The sequence below is a fragment of the Loxodonta africana genome, chromosome 5 (assembly GCF_030014295.1).
Source record: "Loxodonta africana isolate mLoxAfr1 chromosome 5, mLoxAfr1.hap2, whole genome shotgun sequence".
NCBI lineage: Eukaryota > Metazoa > Chordata > Mammalia > Proboscidea > Elephantidae > Loxodonta > Loxodonta africana.
The window spans coordinates 102,330,063-102,352,594 of record NC_087346.1 but is presented as its reverse complement, the minus strand read 5'-3'; the positions used below and the strand labels follow the sequence as shown (position 1 = coordinate 102,352,594).

General features: G+C 38.9%; 1 protein-coding gene across 5 annotated transcripts in view; it reads left to right on the top strand.

The window, feature by feature from the left end:
* CEP135 (centrosomal protein 135) overlaps positions 1–22,532 on the top strand; it is a 92,762-nt gene that overhangs the window by 1,549 nt on the left and 68,681 nt on the right. For 4 of the 5 annotated variants that reach the window (XR_010322098.1, XM_064285769.1, XM_003415888.4 and 1 more), the window contains exons 2-6: positions 7,306–7,463; positions 9,106–9,296; positions 10,281–10,448; positions 15,064–15,205; positions 17,790–17,874. Coding sequence is in view for 4 of the 5 variants with exons in the window: in XM_064285769.1 (XP_064141839.1) it covers positions 7,351–7,463; positions 9,106–9,296; positions 10,281–10,448; positions 15,064–15,205; positions 17,790–17,874 (699 nt within the window). In the remaining variant the exon portion in view is untranslated. Of the gene's footprint in view, positions 1–7,305; positions 7,464–9,105; positions 9,297–10,261; positions 10,449–15,063; positions 15,206–17,789; positions 17,875–22,532 lie in introns of those variants that run through there. The other variant, XM_064285770.1, reaches the window with a different exon arrangement.

The following is a 22,532-nucleotide window of genomic DNA, read 5'->3' as shown; positions in this document are numbered from 1 at the left end:
CCAACCTTTTATGCTTTTTGGTAGAAATTTACAGTATAGCCAGAATGTTTGAATGGGTGTGGGAAGAAAGACATGTTTGTGTCTTTCCCAGGAGGATTTAAATCTATCCTGTGTGTTGAGGCCCCAGCTATGATTTTTTCCCTCTCAGTTTTGTGCTTTAGGTGGACGTTTGCAGAGCAAATGAGTTTCTCATACATATATTGTTGTGTGACATTGGTTGCCAACCCCACAACATGTCAACACTCTCCTGTTTTCAACCTTGGGCTCCCCATTTCCATTCGTCCAGCTTTCCTGTCCCCTCCTGCTTGCTTGTCCTTGCCCCTAGGATGGTGTACCCATTTAGTTTCATATACATGGTTGAGCTACATGTATTATTGTTTGTTTTATGGGCATCTCTAATCCTTGGCTGAAGGGTGAACCTCAGGAGTGACTTTGGTACTGAGTTAAAAAGATGTCCGGGGCCATATTCTCAGGGTTTTTCTAGTCCCTATCAGACCAGTAAGTCTGGTCTTTTTTTTGCGACTTTGAATTTTGTTCTACATTTTTCTCCAACTCTGTCTGGGACCCTCTCTTGTGATCTCTGTCAGAGCAGTTGGTGGTGGTAGCCGGGTACCATCTAGTTGTGCTGGACCCAGCCTGGTGGAGGCCATGGTAGTTGTGTTACATTAGTCCTTTGGACTGATCTTTCCCTTGTGTCTCTGGTTTTCTTCGTTTTCCCCTGCTCCAGACAGGGTAGAACCAGTAGACGTGTCTTAGATGGCTGCTTACGAGCTTTTAAGACCCCAGATGCTACTCACCAAGGTAGGATATAGAACATTTTCCTTATAAACCATGTTATCCGGCTATGGGTTTTTGATTCTTTCCCCTTCTCAATGCAGGTTGTGAGGAAGTATTGTTTCTGGGTAATCAGAGTTGGTTCCGATAAGCAGGAGCAAGGCTTGAGTTGTGTAGGTCCTGCTAGCTCTTGGTTTGTCAGCTGTGTGTCTGATGTCTACAGGAGTTTCTTTAGAACACCCTGTGTCAGCCAGGTCCCTCTTGTGGAAGGAACCTAGAAAGCCCACGGGGAAGCCACTCAAAAGGTTAGCAAGAACAAGGAGAAAGAGTTGTAGAAAGGAATAATCAAGGAGAGGCACTAATTTAGAAGTGATTTGGTAAGTTGAGGCAGATGGTATAAAACCAAAACCAAACCCACTGCTGTTGAGTCAGTCCAGACTCATAGTGAACCTATAGGGCAGAGTAGAACTGCCCCATAGGGTTTTCAAGGCTATAAATCTTTACAGAAGCACACTGCCATATCTTTCAGCCATGGAGCGCCTGGTGGGTTTGAACTGCCGACCTTCCAATTAGTAGCGGAGTACTATAACCACTGCTTCAATAGGTCATGGTCTAGAAACTAGAATATTAGACCAGGACTCCAGAGACCTGGCTTCCTGTGACTGCCCATCTGCTTGTGGCTGTGTGGCCTGCGTAAAGGTACCTTCCTGAGCAGTCTGCTCATCTTTAGATGAAGATAATGATATTGGCCCTGTCTCCCTCACGGGGTAGTTGTGAGGACCAAATTTTGTGTGCATTCACATTGATTCACATTGTATACATCTGAAGAATGACAGAGATATGAAAGTTTTTATTTGGTTTAGAAATATGGATACTTACATTTAGTTTGCAAAGGTTGTTGTTGGGCACTGGCCAGTCAGTTTTGACTCATAGTGACCCAGTATGATAAAGTAGAAATGCTGCATAGAATTTTCTGTGCTGTGATTTTGACGGGAGCAGATCGCCAGTCTTTCACCTGTGGATCCCCTGAGTGGATTCAAGCTGCCAACCTATGATTAGCAGCTGAGTGCTTAACCACTGTGCAACCAGGGCTCCTTGCAAAGTTTAGAAGTGAGTAAAGTTTCTAAAGAAATGATCTTTGGATAACTCTATTTTAAGGCAGTTTGATAGAGAATGTGTTAAAAAAAAAAAACACAAGACATTAAAATTGTTGTCAGGTGCCATCAAGTCAGTTCTGACTCATAGCAACCCTGTGTACAGAAGAACAAAACATTGCCTGCCCCAGTGCCATCCACCAATCATTGCTGTGTTTGAACCCATTGTTACTCGAGCCCATTGTTGCAGCCGATGGGTCAGTCCATCTCATTGAGGGTCTTCATCTTTTTCGTTGTCCTTCTTGACATCCTTCTCTAAGGACTGGTCCCTCCTGATAACATGTCCAGAGCACATGAGACAAAGTCTCACCGTCCTTGCCTCTAAGGAGCATTCTGGCTGTACATCTTCCAAAACAGATTTATTCGTTCTGGGAGTCCACAGTATGTTCAATATTCTTTGCCAGCACCATAATTCAAAGGCATCAATTCTTCTTTGGCCTTCCTTATTTGTTGTCCAGCTTTCACATGCATATAAGGTGATTGAAAATACCATGGCTTGGAGCAGGTGTACCTTAGTCCTCATGGTGCGTTTTAACACTTGAAAGAGGTCTTTTACAGTACATTTGCCCAATGTAGTATGTCATTTAATTTCTTAACTGCTACTTCCGTGGGCGTAGATTGTGGATCCAAGTAAAATGAAATCCATGACGGCTTCAGTATTTTCTCCATTTATCATGATGTTGTTTATTGGTTCAGTTATGAGAATTTTTTATTTTCTTTATGTAGAGATATAGTCCATACCGAAGGTTGTAGCCCTTGATCTTCATCAGTGAGTGCTTCAAGTCATTTTCACTTTCAGCAAGCAAGGTTGTGTCATCTGCATATTTCAGGTTGTTAATGAGTCTTCTCTAATCCTGATGCCCCATTCTTCTTCATATAGTTCAGCTTCTCTGATTATTTGCTCAGCATACAGATTGAATAAGTATGAAAGGATACAACTGTGGCGCACACCTTTTCTAGTTTTAAACCACACAGTATCCCCTTTTCTGTTCCAAGGACTGCTTCTTGGTCTACGTATAGGTTCCTCATGAGCACAGTTAAGCGTTCTGGCTTTCTCATTCACCATAGTGTTGTCCATAATTTGTTATGATCCACACAGTCAAATGCCTTTGCGTAGTCAGTAAAACACAGGTACACATCTTTCTGGTATTCTCTGCTTTCAGCCAAGATCCATCTGACATCAGCAGTGATGTCTTCCTTCTAGTCTTCTTCTGAATCTGGCTTGAATTTTGGGCAGTTTCCTGTCAGTGTACTGCTGCAAATGCTTTTGAGTGATCTTTAGCAAAATTTTTCTTGCATGTGGCGTTAATGGTAATGGTATTGTTCAATAATTTCCCCATTCTGCTGGATCTCTTCGTGTTGGTTGGCCAGGTAGCTTCCAGATTTCTTGGCGTAGATGAGTGAACACTTGCAGTGCTGCGTACATCTGTTGAAACATCTCCATTGATATCCCGTCAACTCCTAGAGCCTTGTTTTTCATCAGTGTCTTCAGTGCATGCAGCTTGGACCTCTTCCTTCAGTACCATTGGTCCTTGATCATATGCTACATCCTGAAGTGGTCGAAACTTGACCAGTTCTTTTTGTTATGGCGACTGTGTATTCCTTCCATCTTCTTTTGATGCTTTCTGCAATATTTTGCCCATAGAATCCTTCAGTATTGCAACTGGAGGTTTAAAATTTTTCTTCAGTTCTTTCAGCTTGAGAAATGCCGAGGATATTCTTCCCTTTGGTTTTCTAACTCCAGGTCTCTGTGCATTTCATTATAATGCTTTACTTTGTCTTCTTGAGCTACCCTTTGAAATCTTCTTTTCAACTCTTTTACGTGGTCATTTCTTCCTTTTGTTTTAGCCACATTGTGTTCAGGAGCAAGTTTCAAAGTCTATTCTGACGTCCATTTTGGTCTTTCCTTCCTTCCTTCCTCCCTCCCTTCCTCCCTTCCTTCCTTCCTCCCTATCTTTTAATGATCTCTTGCATTCTTTGTGTATGATGTCCTTGATATGGTCCCACAATTCGTCTGGTCCTCGGTCATTAGTGTTCTATGCATCAAATCTATTCTTGAGATGGTCTCTAAATTCAGGTGGGATATACTCAAGGTTATGCTTTGGCTCTCAGGGATGGTTTAATTTTCTTCATCTTCATCTTGAACTTGCATATGAGCGATTTTGATTGTCTGTTCCCCAGTCGGGCTGTTCTGTTTGATGATACTGAGTTTCTCTATCATCTCTTTCCACAAATGTAGTTGATTTGATTCCTGTATATTCCATCTGGCCAGGTCCATGTGTGTAGTCACCGCTTATGTTGTTGAGAAAAGATATTTCCAGTGAATAAGTATTGGTCTTGTAAAATTCCATCATGCAGTCTCCATTGTTGTTTCTATCGCCAAGGCCGTACTTTTCAACTACTGATCCTTCTTTGTTTCCAACCAATAATTATCAGTGCATCTTGATTGCATGTTTGATCAATTTCAGACTGTACAAGTTGGTGAAAATCTTCAGTTTCTTCTTCTTTGGCATTAGTAGTTAGTACATACATGTGCATAATAGTCATACTAATTGGCCTTCTTCCTAGGCATAGGGATATTATCCTATCACTGACAGCTTTATATTTTGTGATGGATCTTGAAATGTTCTTTTTGACAATGCATGGGATGCCTTCCTCTTCAACTTGCCATTCCCAGCATAGTAGACCATATGATTGTCTGATTTAGAATGGCCAATACCAGTCCATTTCAGCTCATTAATGCCTAGGATATCATTCTTTATGCATTCCATTTCACTTTTGACAACTTCTGGTTTTCCTAGATTCATATTTTGTACATTCCATCTTCCAATTATTAATGGATGTTTCTTCTCATCTTGAGTCTTGCCATGTCAGCAAATGTAGGTCCCAGAGTTTTACTCCATCCATGTGATTAAGGTCAACTCTACTTAGAGGAGGCAGCTCTTCCCCAGTCATATTTTGAATGCTTTCCAACTTGAGGGGCTTGTCTTCCAGCACTATAGCAGACAGTGTTCTGCTGCTATTCATAAAGTTTTCACTGGCCAATTTTTTTAGAAATAGATAGTGAAGCCCTTCTTCCTAGCCTGTCTTAGTCTGGAAGCTCTGCTGGATCCTGTCCATCATAGGTGACCTTGCTGGTATTTGAATTAACAGTGACACAGCTCCAGCATCACAGCAACACACAGGGCTACCACAGTAAGACAAGTGGTGGAAATATTAAGTGTTAAAATAGACAAGGATAAAAATACGTACAGAGACACTTGTGTGTTTGTATTTTTTAATTGAAGTACAATTTCCATGGTGAAATGCTCAAATCTCAAGTGTACCATTTGAAAAGTTTTGATAAATATATACACCTGTGTAACCACTCCTCTAATTAATATATGCAATATTTTCATCTTTTCATTACCTAGAAAGTTGCCTCTTAACCCTCCCAGTCACTTCTCCAGCCCTCCGGTGGCAACTGTTCTAATTTCTATCCCCATAGATTAATTTTGTCTGTTCTTGAACTTCATATAAATGGAATCATACATATATACTCTTTTGTGTTTGGCTTCTTTTGCTCAAGTGTTTTTGAGATTCATCCGTGTCATTGGCGGGAATTGTGTAGTTCTTTCCTTTTTATTCCTGAGTAGTATTACATTGTATGAATGTATCATAGTTTGCTTGCTGATTCTGCTGCTGATGGATATTTAGATTGTTTTCAGTTAGGGGCTACTATAGTCATTCTTGTAAAGTCTTTTTGTGGACATTTGTTTCCATTTCCTTGGGTAAACAGGAATAGAAATAATAGGCAGAAGTAAGTTTATAAGAAACTGTCAGACTTTTTCCAACAGGATTTCACACTCCTGTCAGCACTGTGGAAACCCTGGTAGCGTAGTGGTTAAGTGCTACGGCTGCTAACCAGAAGGTCAGCAGTTCGAATCCGCCAGGCGCTCCTTGGAAACCCTGTGGGGCAGTTCTACTCTGTCCTGTAAGGTTGCTATGAGTCAGAATTGACTCGACAGCAGTGGGATTGGGGTATCAGCACTGTGTTGGGGTTGTAGTTGTTCTACATCCTTGCTAACATTTGGTGTTGTTAGTCCTTTTAATTTTAGCCATTCTATAGGGGATGGGAGCCTTGGTTAAGAGCTTAGCTGCTAACCAAAAGGTGGATGGTTTGATCCCATCAGCCACTCTTTGGAAACCCTATGGGCAGTTCTACTCTCACTGTGAGTCAGAAAGGATTCCACAGCAATGGGTTTTTTTGTTTTGTTTTTGTTTTAGAGGGGGCGAAATTGCATCTCATTGTGGTTTTAATTTGTTATTTCCCTGTTTACTAATGGTGTTTAGTACCTTTTCATGTTTATTCTCTTCAAATACCTTTTGCCAGGTGCCCAGTCAAGCCTTTGGCTCGTTTTCTTTTTGGGTTGTTTGTCTCATTATTGTAGAGTTGTAGGAGTTCTTTTGGATGTTCACAGTGGCTGCAGCCAATGGGCTCAAACATAGCAATGATTGTACAGATGACACAGGGTCAGAAAACATTTCATTCTGATACCTTTAAGGTCACTATGGTCGGAGCCCATATGATGGCACCCAGTAAAAAAAGTAATCATAATAAGAGTTGTTTCTATATTCCATATAGGAATTTTTTGTCAGATATTTTGAGTATTTTCTCCCACTCTGTGGTTTGCATTTTCTTTTTTAATGAAATATTTTGATGAGCAGATGTTTTTAATTTTGATCAAGTACAGTTTATTAAATTTTGTTTTGTGCTTTTTAAAAATTATTTCTTTCACATTTTAATTTTTTTTATAATTTATCTTCTTTGGTGTTGTTGAGAGGATATACAACAGAACACCTGTTTCATGCTTTTAAAAGAAACCTCTTTAAGAATTCTGTTTACCTCATACTTGGGAAAGTATTCTTTGTTTTCTTCTAGAAGCTTTATTGCTTTAGCTTTTATATTTAGGTTTATGGAAAGATATTTATTTTAATGCAGTAACATGAATATTGGGAAGCCCTCGTGGCATAGTGGTTAAGAACTGCTGCTGCTAACCAAAAGGTCTGCAGTTCAAACCCACTAGGTGCTCCTTGGAAACCCTATGGGGCAGTTCTGCTGTGTCCTGTAGGGTCACTTGAGTTGGAATCAAGTTGATTGCGATGGGTTTTTTTTTACGTGAATATCATGTTGTTGTTAGGTACCGTTGAGTCTGTTCCGACTCATAGTGATCACAAATATAAACATTGGATTTAAATCACTGTAAATGTTCTACAAGGCTACCTACCTGAAGAGAAACAAATAATTACTTCATATTGAAAGAATCTTTTCTTTTAATAATAGCTATAATAAAATATAACTGTAAAAATATAATGGTGTTTTACTCATCTCTTTTAGGACTTTAATTTTTTGAAGTGAATAAAACTGGTTTTGGAAGACAAGATGACTACTGCTGCAGAAAGAAAGTATGTTAATATTAGGAAAAGACTGGATCAATTGGGATACCGCCAGACTCTGACAGTAGAGTGCTTACCTTTGGTAGAAAAACTTTTCAGGTAAAGACAAAAATACAATTCTAAATCTAAATATTTCTTAATCCTGTTTGTTTGTGATTGAACTTCATCCTTTAGTAAAGAAATGGTTAGATTTTTGAAAAGTTCGTAAGTTGTCTAGAGCTCACCTGGTCTCCCTTAGATCCTACTCCCCTGTCTGTCATCAATTTAAGACCTCCACATTGCAGAACCCAAGGGCGGGGAGGTCCTCATTCTTCAAGAGTATACATTTCTGAGTGTTTTCTCTGTGAAGAGAATTGTACTTTTTTAACTTGTAGTTTTCTAATATAGTCGGGGGACAGTCTTCCCTTAAGTTCTGTGTCTGCTCACTGGTCTTTAGTTACTATTATATTAATAATGGTTCTCTAATATGTTGTGAGAAACCCTGGTAGTATAGTGGTTAAGACCTACGGCTGCTAACCAAAAGGTCAGCGGTTTGAATCCACCAGGTGCTCCTTGGAAGCCATTTGGGGCAGTTCTACCCTGTCCTATAGGGTTGCTATTGAGTCGGAATCGACTTGACAGCAGTGGGTTTTTTTTAATATGTTGTTGGTCATTACTTCAGCTATTACAGGTTACCGAAGGTTCTTTGTGATTTTTTTTTTTTTCCCCTATAAGAGCTATACTGGAATGGTTTGAGACTGCAGCAGAGAAATTCCTTAGGAGATTTTTGAATAGGATTATAAGCAATGACGATGGAAAGGAAAGAATGGATAAAAGTTATTTTGTGATCTTTAATATGGCCTCCTAAACCCTTCATGATCTAAGCCCTTCCTCTATCTGCAGCTCCATCTGACATGTATCAAACTACTTGAAGGTTCCTAAACATACCATGCACTCTTTAACGTGCTGTTCTGTCTGCTTGTAAAGCCCCTTTCTCCTCGTGCTCTTCCTTTGCCCTTGTGTGTGGTTAGCTTCTAAGTTTATATGCCCTACACGACTCTGTCACATCTGGTACGTCTTAGCTTAACTGCTTATCATTACTGGAAACTTGTTTTTGTCTTTCCTTTAGAAAGTAAACTCCATGAGACCAAGACTTTGAGTTTGTTGTTGCTAGATCTATAACAGGGCTAGACACCTAGAAGGCACTGAAATAATAACTGTTTAATAAACTGTCAGTAGACTAATAAGCTCCATGACAGTGGTCCCTGCTCAATAAATACTTACTGAGTGAAGATTCCAGTGGTCTGTGTTCTTGGAGGCAAGGACTGATTCCTATTCATTGTTGTACCCCTAATGATTAGCATATACACCAAAAAAAAAAAAAACACCCCTGTTGCCTTAGAGTTGATTCTGAGTCATAGTGACCCTATATATAAATATATGCTGAATGAGCAAATAAATTTCACAGATTCCACTACATCAGGTGACTAGACGTGGTAAATGAGTGAGAAGGGAGATTCAGATGATTTCGTATGTGTATATTTTATAACTTTTAACCTTGTTTTGAGAAAATTTTGAGAACTTGCTGGTACCGTAAAACAGTACTAGTATTCTTTAAAAAAATTTTTTTTTAATCTTTTTAAGATTTGGGCTCATTTGTCATAAACAACATATTTTAGCCTTGTTTAGAAATCTGTTTTTAGTTACTAGAAAGTTAATGGAATACTTCCTTGTGTTTACATTTTCTGTTCTTTAATTTCAGTGACCTAGTTCATACAACAGAGAGCCTTCGGAAATCAAAATTATCTGCTGTGAAAGCTGAAAAAGAAAGTGCCAATTTTGATTTTGTTTTGGAACCCTATAAAGTTGAAAATGCAAGATTGTGCAGGGAAAATAATGAATTATACCTGGAATTAATGAAACTAAGAGAACAATCAGGCCAAAAAACTAAAGGTAAATGAAATTGGTAATTTTTTTAATGCAAAATTTTGTTTTATATGTGGTGGTGTTATTACTTGCCATGAAGTTGGCTCCAGCTCATGGTGACTTATGTATAACAGAATGAAATGTTGCTAGGTTCTGTGCCGTCTTCATGATCTTTGATATATTTGAACCCATTGTGGCAATCCATCTCACTGAGGGTATTCCTTGTTTTCACTGACCTTCTACTTTACCAAACATTACGTCATTTTCTAGTGATTGGTCTTTCCTGATGATGTGCCCATACTAAGCAAGATGCAGTAGGTAAGGCTAAAGTCTAAGTTTAAAAGCATTGATTAGAAAATGTGCCAGTCCTTCTGCTAATAGCTCCTGAACTACTCTAAGGTGTGTTGAAGAATTCCTGAGAAGGAATATGAATGTGTATTCCTTAGCTATATTTGTCCACACTATATGTGCATTAAATTTTTAGAGTTAAAATTATTATGTAAAATATTATATGCTGAAATTGAAGAAATGTTCTTGAACAACTTTTGCTTTTCTCCTACTGAAAATAAGAATGGTAAAGGTGAAAGCCAGGTATCACTCTGATTCTTTAATAGCTGGTCTTTTAGCTAGAAGGTAGACTAGGATGATTTCAAAGATACTGGGAAAAGGTTAGTTATATGGCAATCTTATTTATAAAATTTCCTTCCATTCAGTAGAAAGCTCTAATACCTGGCATGAATTCATAATCCCTTCACTTCATACCCAGTTTACTAGATTGAAAGCTGTGATTTATAGTAGGCTCATTGAGCAGTAGAAAAATATAATCCCCTTTTGTGCTTAGTGACTTATTTCCAATTTTGTTAATAATGGAGAAGGTAAATAGGCTTTCAAACAAAGCATGCATAAGAATCAGGTGGAACCTTTCAAATTGATGAAACTTTTCTGCTTTATGAAGTGGGACAACCTCATAGATTTCTTAATCTTCAAAATAGTCTTTGGATCTTTTTTAAGAGTTGAAAGCTGCACTGAAGAAGTGTACAAGTGAAACAGGTGACCTGAAATTTCTAAATAACCAGTACGTTCATAAGCTCAAACTTTTGGAAAAAGAGAGCAAAGCTAAGGATGAAAAAATACAGCTACTTCAAGAAAAGAATTTGCAGGCAGTAGTACAAACTCCAGGTAAGTATTTCTTAAAAAAAAAAAAAAAAAAAGTTTAATCTTTTAAAGCTGCTAAAACTGTTGACTGAAATAGGACTTAGGGTTTTCTTGCTTAGAGTTCAGTGTTTGAAAAGATATATTTGGATAGTCACATAAACTTCTTATTTACATTTGAAGATCCAGATAGTATTTCATACAGTGCATCTGTATAAAAGTATATGTAACAGCAGCTTCTTAGTTACATGTACAGGAGCCCTGGCGGTGCAGTAGTCAAAGGTTGGCTGCTAACCAAAAATCCGCAGTTCGAGCCCACCAGCTGTTCCTTGGGAGAAAAATGGGACAGTCAGCTTCAGTTTAGATTTATGGCCTTGGAAACCCTATGGGACAGTTCTGTTCTGTCCTACAGGGTCTCTGTGAGTCAGAATCAACTTGACGACAGTAGGCTTGTTTGGTTTTAGATAAAAGTGGTCTAACTTCAATGACAGAGTTTTATTTCCCTAATTGTGTATTTAATTCTTTTTTTTTTTTCCTATTGTTATTTATTTGTTATAAAGCTAACCCATAGACATTAAAGAAAAATTTGGAAATATGTGCTTTTATAGTTTATTTTTTGGTTTTGTGCTCAGCAGTTCTGAAAAAAAAAAGAAATGATAGGGCATATCCAGTGTTGGTGGTTGCCCAGTCATGGGTTGGCAGAGGAATCTACAGTATTGTTGAGTGACAGCATCATTGAGATTTCTGAACCATGGGGTCAAGATTATGGAAGTGAGGCATAGAAGGTTACTAGATTATGAGACTGGATAGAGACTGAGGAACTAAAGGGAATGGCAAGACCCAAAAGTAATTTGGTTGGAATGAAGATTATAGTCAGAATGGAATTTCAGATATGAAGATCTAGAATCTGGCACAATTGTGAATGATGACAAAGCCTAAAGCATAGTCATGTTACCTTGAGCCTAAACCTGAGTAGAGAGGAAACTCATGAGAGTTTGAGGGATTAGGAACTATGAGGCCAGGATGTGGGAAAAATCATTGGAATTTGAGTTGACAGGAAATAAGATGGAGAGAGAGATTGTGAGCCAAAGACAGAAAAGGGGGAGAAAATCTCAGAAGTAACTAGAAGATTAAGCCCAGAAAGAGAATAACCAGATTTTCTGAGGAAAGAATGGGACACATTCAAGAGAGATTCAGGAAGTGTGATAAATAGAAATTTATGACTGAATGTGGTAGATTTGGAAAGTAGAGGAATTCTCAGATTTCTGTTTCCAGTAAATAAATGGGTGGATGATGGTGTTATTTTTCAAGATAGAGAATGTGGGAAGCAGAGCAAGAGTCCACTTTTGGGTATGTTGAGGATGCTGTATCCATGGGACATTCATGTTGTGATTTCTGGTAAGCAGTGGAATATGTATGTGAATCTGTTCTCAGAAGTGTGGTCCCAGATGGAGATTCAGATTTGGGACTCATCAGTCATGGTGTGATAGGAATAGCTAATAAGATTGTGTAGATTGGAAAGAGAGCAGAACCCAAAATGGAACCTAGGGAAATTGGCATTTAAGACTGGTGGAAGAAGGTCTTTGAAAGAAACTGAGAAGGAGCAACTGAGGAAGAAAACCAGGAGGTAAGGGAGGAAAAATCCAGAAGGAAAGATTACTTTTGTGTAGGTGTATAACTGTAAGCAGATCATTTGAATACTTTTGACTCAGTTTCTTCATCCTTAAAATGAGAGCTAGGAGTACAGGCAATCCCCAGGCTGTGAATGTCTGACTTATTTACAATCCATAGTTACGAACCAACCACCATAAGCCTATTAAATTAAAAATTTGAGATACATACAATGGTTCCTAATAATGAACAAGTGGTACTTTGCAACATGCAGCAAAACATTATTATTATTATTACTGTATTACTATGTTAAAGATGGCTTAGTGTATCTGAAAGTGTTTCTTTAATGTTTTTTATGCATAGAAGGGTGCACTACGTGCTGTATACTAAGACAAACATTTGAGTAACTGACATGAGATATGAACCATACCTAATTGTTATAATTTATGTACGAATTCAACTTAAAGACAGACTTAAGAACGGAACTTGTTGGTAATCCGGGGACTACATTATACAAAATTTGTTAGGATTCTAATGACAAAGTTGTAGGTTATGTTGTTCATGTGAATCTTCTGATTGTTCAAGTACACTTCTAACTTTCGTTAGATACTTAAAGAGGTAAATTATCCATTTGGTTTGGACCAACACAGGATATGTCTATACATTTAAAAAAAAAAAAATTACTTTTGCTGCTTTTAAGGGTAAGAAAACATTCCCTACTGATTCCGATTATAAAATGATTTTTATTACTGATGACATTCCATTACATACTACTTTTACTAGTTAAAATTTCAGTCATCTGAACTTTTGACACTAGAATAAGTGTGTGTATTTTAGTTCTGACTGCTTTAGGCTCTGCATTTGGCAGTTTTCTGTTAGTGATGATATCTTGAGCTCATAATAGAGAACACCACAGGCCCACTGAGCTTTTAATTTTTCTAACATCTGGTCCCCATCTAGGGGACAAACAGAGTAAATTCTGGCATATGAGCCAAGCATTCAGGCAAATAAAACCTTTCTTATAACCATGTCTTCTTGAAGCTTTCAGGAATGCACTGTTCAGTGAAAGATGAAGGTGGGTAATTTACATGTGAGGGAGAAAATATTTTATGGACAGGTAAATGTGAGCTAGCACTCCTCTATGCCAAGAAATTTGGAAGACAGCTACCTGGCCAACCGACTGCAAGAGATCCATATCTGTGCCCATTAGAAAGAAAGGTGATCCAACAGAGTGTGGAAATTATCAAACAATATTGATAATATCACAGGCAAGTAAAATTTTGGTGAAGATCATTCAAAAGTGGTTGCAGCAGTACATCGATAAGGAACTGCCAGAAATACAAGCTGGATTCAGAAGAGGCTGTGGAGTGAGGCATATCATTGCTAATGTCAGATGGATCTTGGCTGAGAGCAAAAAGGTGTTTACCTTTGTTTTATTGACTATGCAAAGGCATTTGATCATGTGGATCATAACAAATTATAGATAACATTGCAAAGAAAGGGAATTCAGAACACTTCACTGTAAAATCAGAAAAAAGAATTTAAGAAAATGAAGAAAGCTTAAAAATTATGTGGGACACTATCAAGAGGAGAAAACTACAAGTGATTGGAGTACCAGAACTGGGGAGGATAACAGGAAAAATAAGAATCGTTGAAGATTTGCTGGCAGAAAATTTCCCTGTTATCATGAAAGATGAGAAGATAGGTATCCAAGAAGCTCAATGAACCCCACACAGGGTAGATCCCAAAAGAAAGTTGCAAAGACATGTTATAATCAAACTTGTCAAAACCAAAGACAAAGATAGAATCTTGAGAACAGCCAGGAATAAACAAAAAGTCACCTACAAAGGAGAACCAGTAAGACTAAGCTCTTGACTACTCAGCAGAAACCATGCTGGCAAGATGACATATATAAAGCCTTGCAGAACACTTCATTCTGCTCATAAGAAACCTGTACTTAGACCAAGAGGAAGCCACTTGAACAGAACAAGGGGATACTGAGTAGTTTCAGTTAAAAAAGGTGTGTGTCAGGGTTGTATCCCTCACCATACTTATTCAATCTCTATGGTGAGCAAATAATCCTAGAAGCTGGACTATCTAAAGAAAAATGTGGCATCAAGATTGGAGGAAGACTCAACAGCCTACAATATGCAGATGACACAACTGCTAAAAATGAAGACTACTTAAAGCACTTACTGATGAAGATCAAAAATTACAGCCTTCAGTATTGATTATACCTCAACATAAAGAAAACAGAAATCCTCACAACTGGACCAATAAGCAATGCATTGAAAAAATGGAGAAAATATTGAAGTTGTCAAGGGTTTTATTTTACTTGGATCCACAATCAACACTTATGGAAGCAGCAGTCAAGAAATTAAATGACACATTGCATTGGGCAAATTTCTGCAAAAGTCCCCTTTAAAGTGTTAAAAAGCAAAGATGTCACTTTAAGGAGTAAGGTGCACCTGACCCGAGCCATGGTATTTTCAGTTGCCTCATATGCATGTGAAAGCTGGACAATGAATAAGGAAAACCAAAGAAGAACTGATGCCTTTGAATTATGGTGCTGGTGAAGAATATCGAGTATACTGTGGACTTGCAGGAGGACAAACAAATTTGTCTTGGAAGAAATACAGCCAGAATGCTCCTTAAAAGCAAGGATGACAAGACTTCGTCTCAAGTACTGTGAAGATGTTATCAGGAGGGACCAGTCCCTAGAGAAGGACATCATGCTTGGTAAAGTAGAGGGTCAGCAAAAAAACAGAAGACCCTCAACAAGATGAATTGACACAGTGGCTGCAACAATAGGTTCAAACATAGCAGTGATTGTGAGGAAGGCACAGGACCAGGCAGCGTTCAGTTCTTCTGTACATAGGGTCTCTATGCGTCAGAACTGACTTGATGGCACCTAACAACATGAGCTAGAGACATACTTTATTAAAAAGAAGTTATCTTCTGTATTTAATTCTAAGACAATGCATTATTTTATTTTTTCTTAATTTTTTAGTATATACACTTATTGTTTTAGGTGGCAAGAAAAGAAGTATTGCTTTCAGGCGCCAGCGTATGCAAATTGACGAACCAGTTCCTCCTTCTGAAGTCACTTCATATCCAGTTCCTCAGCCAGATGACCCTTATATTGCAGACCTCCTGCAAGTGGCTGATAACAGGTGCACTGAATAATTTTCTGTTGGCTTTAGTTAATTGATTACTGAATCAGCTATGGCTTTGTCATCACTGCTATGTCCTCAGTGCTTAGCACAGCACCTTGCACAGGCCCTCATTAAGTACCGGCAGTCCCCGGGTTACAAACAAGATCCTTTCCTGGGTCTTTAAGTCGAATTTATAGGTAAGTCAGGATAGGTGCCTACAGCTCTTATTTAGCCTTACTTTATTTAGCCTTACTTTAGACCAAGGGACACCCTGGTGGCCTAGTGGTTAAGAGATATGGCTGCTAACCAAAAAGGTCGGCATTTTAATCCACCAGGTGCTCCTTGGAAACTCTGTGAGCTCAGTCCTACTGTGTCCTATAGGGTTGCTATGAGTCGGAATCGACTCAGGGCAGTGGGTTTGGTTGGTTTTTAGTTTAGTGCAAGAGGAAATGCTGGTGGCACAGTGGTTAAGAGTTCGGGTGCTAACCAAAAGTTTGGCAGTTCGAATCCACCAGGCACTTTGCGGAAACCCTATGGGGCAGTTCTACTCTGTCCTATAGGGTCTCTGTGAATTGGAATTGACTTGACAGCAATGGGTTTATGGTTTTTCAGTGCAAGAAAAAGCTCAAACCCTTTCCAGTTGTCTTCAGTGAAAGTTTGCTCAGCAAGGTACGTTCCTGTTTGATAGTTTGTACACAAATTGTTCAGTGACATTAGTTACATTTTTCATAATGGTCAACATTCTTTTTAATTATGTTCTGGTTGTTATAGAGTTGCTTTGATATTTAATTTCATCATCAAGTAAGGCGATATTTTAGAGGAATCCTTATTACTTATTATTTCACTGTTATATCAGAATGGGATAGTAGGTGTTATGGATTGAACTGCATCCGGCCCCGCCCCCCGCCGCCCCCGCCTGCCGACCGCTCCACAGTATGTGTTGTAAATCCTAGCCTCTGTGCCTGTAGTTATAATCCCATTCAGGAATGATTATCTTTGTAATATGAATGAAACAGTATTAGTATGGGGTGTATCTTGAGTTAGTCTCTTTTGAAATATGAAAGAGATTAAAAGCAAGCAACAAGCAGAAATGGGGGAAGAGAGATGCCAAGTCACAGGAAGATCACCCAGGAGCAGAAACTAAAAGATACAAGGACTTTCCTCTAGAGCCAACAGAGAGAAAAGGTCTTCCCGTAGAGCCAGGGCCCTGAGTTTGGGCTTTTGGCCTCTTAATCTGTGAGAAAATTTCTGTCTGTTAAAGCCACCCATTTGTGATATTTCTGTCATATCAGCACTAGATAACTAAGATGGTAGGTATTTTATTGCATGATGTATATGAGTTTCAAATTCTTTTCCCACTCAGTTTTTATTCTTCTAAAATTAACTCTCCTAGGAGATACACACATTGCGAAGAATGGGAATTCCAGAACACTTAATTGTGCTCGTGAGGAACCTTTACATACATCAAGAGGCAGTTGTTTGGACAGGACAAGGGGATACTGATTGTTTTAAAGTCAGGAAAGGTGTACGTCAGGGCTGTATTCTTTGACCATACCTATTTAATCTGTATGCTAAACAAATAATATGAGAAGCTGGACTATATGAAGAAGAACAGGGCATCAGGATTGGAGGAAGGCTCATTAACAACCTGAGTTATGCAGATGACACAGCCTTGCTTGCTGAAAGTGAAGAGGACTCGAAGCACTTACTAATGAAGATCAAAGACCACAGCCTTCAGTATGGACTGCACCTCAGCATAAAGAACAGAAATCTTCACAGCTGGACCAATGAGCAACATCATGATAAACGGAGAAAAGATTGAAGTTGTCAAGGATTTCATTTTACTTGAATCCACACTCAACAGCCATGGAAGCAGCAGTCCACAAATCAAAAGACACATTGCATTGGGCAAATCTGCTGCAAAGGACCTCTTCAAAGTGTTGAAGAGCAAAGATGTCACCCTGAAGACTAAGGTGCGCCTGATCCAAGCTATGGTATTTTCAATGACATCATATGCATGTGAAAGCTGGACAATGAATAAGGAAGACCGAAGAAGAGTTGACTCCTTTGAATTATGGTGTTGGCGAAGAATATTGACTATACCATGGACTGCCAAAAGAATGCACAGATCTGTCTTGGAAGAAGTGCAGCCAGAATGCTCCTTAGAGGCAAGGATGGCAAGACTGAGTCTTACATACTTTGGACATGTCAGGAGGGATGAGTCCCTGGAGAAGGACGTCATGCTTGGCAGAGTACAGGGTCAGCGGAAAAGAGGAAGACCCTCAACGAGGTGGATTGACGCAGTGGCTGCAACAAGAGCTCAAGCATAATGATTGTAAGGATGGCGCAGGACCGGGCAGTGTTTCGTTCTGTTGTGCATAGGGCCGCTATGGGTCGGAACCGATTTGACGGCACCTAACAACAACAACAGGAGATACACTGTTTAAAATGCTGAGACTTTGGAGCCCTTTGACACAGCACCTCATACCTCATTGAGAAGCAGAACATAGAGACTTTATAAAAGAATGCATCTAGTTTCGTTTCTTGTCATTTTGTATTTCTTAACAAAACGATACTCACATGAGTTATAAATGTGTTTCAGGATTCAGGAACTTCAACAGGAAGTCTGCCAGTTACAAGAAAAGTTAGCAGCAATGGAAAATGGAGTGAGAGATTATAACAAGCAGGTAGGATTTTTATTTACGTGCATAGTAGGGATTGAGATGGTGATCGTAAATATAATTGGGTTACATTTGATATTATCTTCTGGTTTTTTATACAACTTTTATCTTTTTCATAAGTTTGTTAATAGCATTAATAGCTGAAGTGGCTTGGATGGCTTTAGATTGCCGTAGTCCATTCTGTCCATTATGCATTGAAGTAAACAGTAGTTTTTCCTTCGTTTTGTTTTGTTTTTCCTCTAGGTGAATCTTGCATTCCCCTTAGCATAATTTTACAACCAAGTTATTGTTTCTGTCTTAGGAGGTATTTATTAAAGTGTGCTATGTTTTATAGTAGTATTCTTTATAATTTTCTTACTCTTAATTGGTTAAAGATTTTGTCATTTCCAGCTTAAGCCTTTGGAAGTTACTCCTCCCTGTTGCTGTATCTTGTGTGTGCTTTTACTGTAAGCACTAGTACCTCATAAGTTTTCTGACGAAAGCAGGGGAATCAGGAGAAGCAGAGTTAGCGTTCATAACGGTAACGAGCTCTGTGCTTTCATGCCTCCTGTCAGTGTCTTGGCTAAATTCCGATTTGAGTAATTACAGGCCGTTTTTCTTAATATGCTTACTGGAGTTTAAATTGGGTAACACATTTTTCATTTTCTGCACATGACTGCATTTTTTGGAGTGAAGTGAATCTGCACATATAAATGTAGATGTAGTTTATGTATTGGTGTAACTGTTAAGTTTGTAAAGTACTTTGAAGATTATTTGGATAAAAATTTACTTAAAAGGAACAGTAATACAGTAACCCAAAAACCTTTCTTTATGAGATGTTGAAAATATCATTATGCACATGAGTTGAGTATAATTGGTGTTTTTCCACTTCATAATCGACACTTTCACTGCATTTTTTCAAAGTACTTGATGAACATAAACTAACCAGTGCTTACCATCTCTGTTAGGTGTTTGAGGTATTTGGAGAAAATTGCCTGAGAATTCTGATTGAAACCACCAACTCCAATTTGTAGTGGTTATTGATCTTAGTTGAACCTACTCTTTTTTTTTTTTTTTAATTGTCCTTTAAGTGAAAGTTTACAAATCAAGTCAGTCTCTCATACAAAGTTATATACGCCTTGTTATATACTCCTAGCTGCCCTCCCCCTAATGAGACAGCACTCTCCTTCTCTCCACCCGTATTCCCCGTGTCCGTTCAGCCAGGTCCTGTCCCCCTCTGCCTTTTCATCTCCCCTCCAAACAGGAGCTGCCCACACAGCCTCATGTGTCTACTTGAGCCAAGAACCTCACTCCTCACCAGTATCATTTTTTATCTTATAGTCCTGTCCAATCCCTGGAGCCTTCTCGCTTTCTATCAATTATATTTTTAACTTGAGTTTATTTAGTTGGGGTTTTTTGTTTTTCCTGGTTTTTTTTTTTTTTTTTTTTCCCAGCACATTTCAAATTTTGCTATTTTATTCAAGCTCTTTCCCCAACTTATTATACCCTTTTCTCAGGACATCGTCTTGACTAAACTTCCTATCTCTTACCTTTAAAATTACCAGTATTCACACTCATGCTCTCCCTAAGACTCGTGGGTACGGTGGTGTTCTTCCCATCTAAGTCTAAATCTTCCTACCTGTGCTTGGTCCACCGCATTTCCTCTGTTCCCCTTAACCAACTCTTTTTCTTTCTTTACCAAACGCATATAGCCACTTTACAGTTATTCTTTTAATCTTCATGATAGTCCTTTGAGGAGATACTATTGTTGTCATCCTTAACATCCATTTAAAAAAATCTCTTTTAACTACCTGTCCCTCTTGTTAATGGCTTCTTCTCCCCTCATGCAAACTTTTCTAAAGAGTGGTCTCACCTAGTGTCGCTACTTCTGTTTCCACTTCTTCTCCTCCTGTTCATTCTTTAACCTGTTACAGTCTGGCTTGTGCCTCCCACTGCATCAGTTGTTCTAGTTAATGTCACCAGTGACATTACTCACTAAATCCAAAGGATACTTTTAGCCTTTATTTTCTTTAACCTACTCTGTGGTATTTGACATTATTGATCATTTCTCTTTGAGGCTTTTCTATGACTTCATTTTCTTTAATTTTCCTATTTTTTTTTTTTTGCCTCTTATCATTTATCCTCTGCTTTTCTTTCCCTGCGTGCTCCTTGAAACATTACTCTTTCCCAGAATTCTGCCTTTGACTCTCTTCTCCCTATGTTTTCTCAGGTGGCCTCATCTACTCTCTTGGTTTAAAATAATGTCTGTATATTAACGACTCCCAAACCTCTCTGCTGAGGTTCAGACCCATGTATCCAACTTCATACAGGCATTACCACTTAGATGGAGGCTCTTTGGACTCATGGGCCTAGTACCGAGCCTACCTTCTTCCTCACATCTATTTTTCATCCTCTAATTTGTTTTTTTTTTTTTTATTCTCTACCTTAGTTGGTAGTATCACCATCTGCCCAAGCCTACATTCTGGAGCCTTTTTAGACCTTGTTCTCTTCTCTTCACATACTGTTCACCACATTCTGTCAGTTCTCCTACCTGAATACTTCTTAAATTTATTTATTTTGTTAAACCTCATACCATTGTTTTATTTCAGGTCTTGATCATCTCTTGTACAGATTCCTATAACAGGTCTCTGCGTTGCACATAGAGATTGATTAAATATTTCAAGCAGCAGTAAGACTGCTAGGATAAGGATTCCACTCAGTGGCATCAACCACTCCATGGGTGCTATGTTCATCCAGTATAATTGAACCGTACACACAAGACACTCACAAAGTGTTTACAGATGAAAGCCCTTATTATTTATAGAAAGCAAATGGTAAACAATAGGAGCAGATTTATAGTGAACCAGGCTCCCTTCCCCACTATGTATGATCCATTTTATAGTAGAGGAACCTGCTTACATCTCAAATGGGACCCGTTTACCCTCCCCCAAAACTGATGTCCATTTTTATGTCACTGGGCAAGCGAACTGTGGCTCAAGACTCAGCAGGTGCACAGCAATTTAGGTCCTGGCTTTGTACCACCACAGCTTCCAGGCCTCAGGCTGCCATACTGCCTGAGCCCTGCACAGCTCCCACCATGCTGCCCAGAGTCCACACATGTTTGCTACTGGGCCTTGCACCACTGGCTCTGCCCTGCTTTAGGCAGACCCCTACACAGGGTTGTCTAGGCATCTGCTAGCCTCACGCCACTGCTTTCTTCTGCCACTGGGCCCGGTCTGGTATACAAGCTGGTCTTCATTGTTACTGCTGGCTCAGTGTTACAGCGCTTTACCCGTGTACAGCTCTTTACCACGCATGTGAGGTTCTTAGCACAGGATCCCGTGTTCAAAGGGTGTGCTCCCCTGCCAGCGCTTTTTGATCAGGAGGCCTCCAAAACCTCTCTGGGATTGGCCATTTATATAGGGAAACTTCTCCTCAATTTCAAGATGGGGTTTTCCTAGCAGGATTGCAACCTGGTCAATCATCTTAGGTGGGTTGCAAACCCAGACCCAGAAAGGCTGCATAAGGGAACCCACTGTACCCTAGTTTCCCTGCCTCTGGCTTTATTCCCATCAAATCCATCCTTGGTCCAGAGTAGTCCTTCAAAAACTCAGATCGTGTCATTTTTTTTTTATTCAAAACAAACAAACCTCTTTGTTTCACAAAGGTTGAGCTCCTTAGCAAGGTGTTCAATGCTTAGAATTAGTTCCTGCCTAATTCTTCAGACTAATCTCCAACCACTAGTTCCCTTGCACTTTAGGATCTAGCATACTGCACTGTTTCTCCTCCCTCAAACATTTCTTACTGTTTTATGCTTCTGTGTCCCTGCCTGGAATAGCCCTCCTTTCTTCTCCTTATGGCCTTTTTGGGTATATTTATAACTTTTTTGGACGTATTTCTTTGGTAAGACCGTCACTGATTTCCACAAACACTAATGTACCATGCAGAGTAAATTGCTTCATTCCCTAAATTACTTTAGTGCCAGTTACCAATTTCCTTTATTCTGTCATTTAGCACCCTGCTGTATATAATTACTGATTTACCTGCTAGTTTTCCCTGCAGAGCTCTGTGTTCTGCGAGGTCAGGTGCCATGTTTTATTCATCATTGTATACCTAGTACTGTGCTCAGTAATTGTTTGGTGCTTTGAATGCTTGGTTTTTACTTTTAATTTTTTTGGAAAAGAAAACCAGAGCTTGAAAATGTGTGGGTTTTTGTGAATTCTTGCATGCGAATTAGTGTGAATTCATGGTTCATAGTGATCTTTTTGCTTATATCTATTGTTTTCTAAGTAGTATATATCTAGTTCAGTTCACCTCAGTTTATCTTTTTTTAATGTTGAGTTTCAGTAATAACTGACTTTTCTTAGTGTGATAGTCATTCCTTTATTCCAGTTTATTTCACCAGGCACTGAGGTAGTTGGGACTCAGTTCCAGTACTTGAGCATGTATGTAGGTATAAACATTGCCTAATCCTAGAGGAGGAAGAAAATCCACAAATTATTGAATTAAAGAATGTAGTCAGTAAAAATGCTTCAGAAAGCTATGTTGACAGTACTTCTGTTGTCATTTTCTGTGTTGTTTACTTTTGCTCTGTATGTGTGCATTTCATAATTCTATGTGTATGTAGGTACATATATGAGTCTATTGTATACATTGTAGGACATAAGAAAAAATGAAAGTATGGC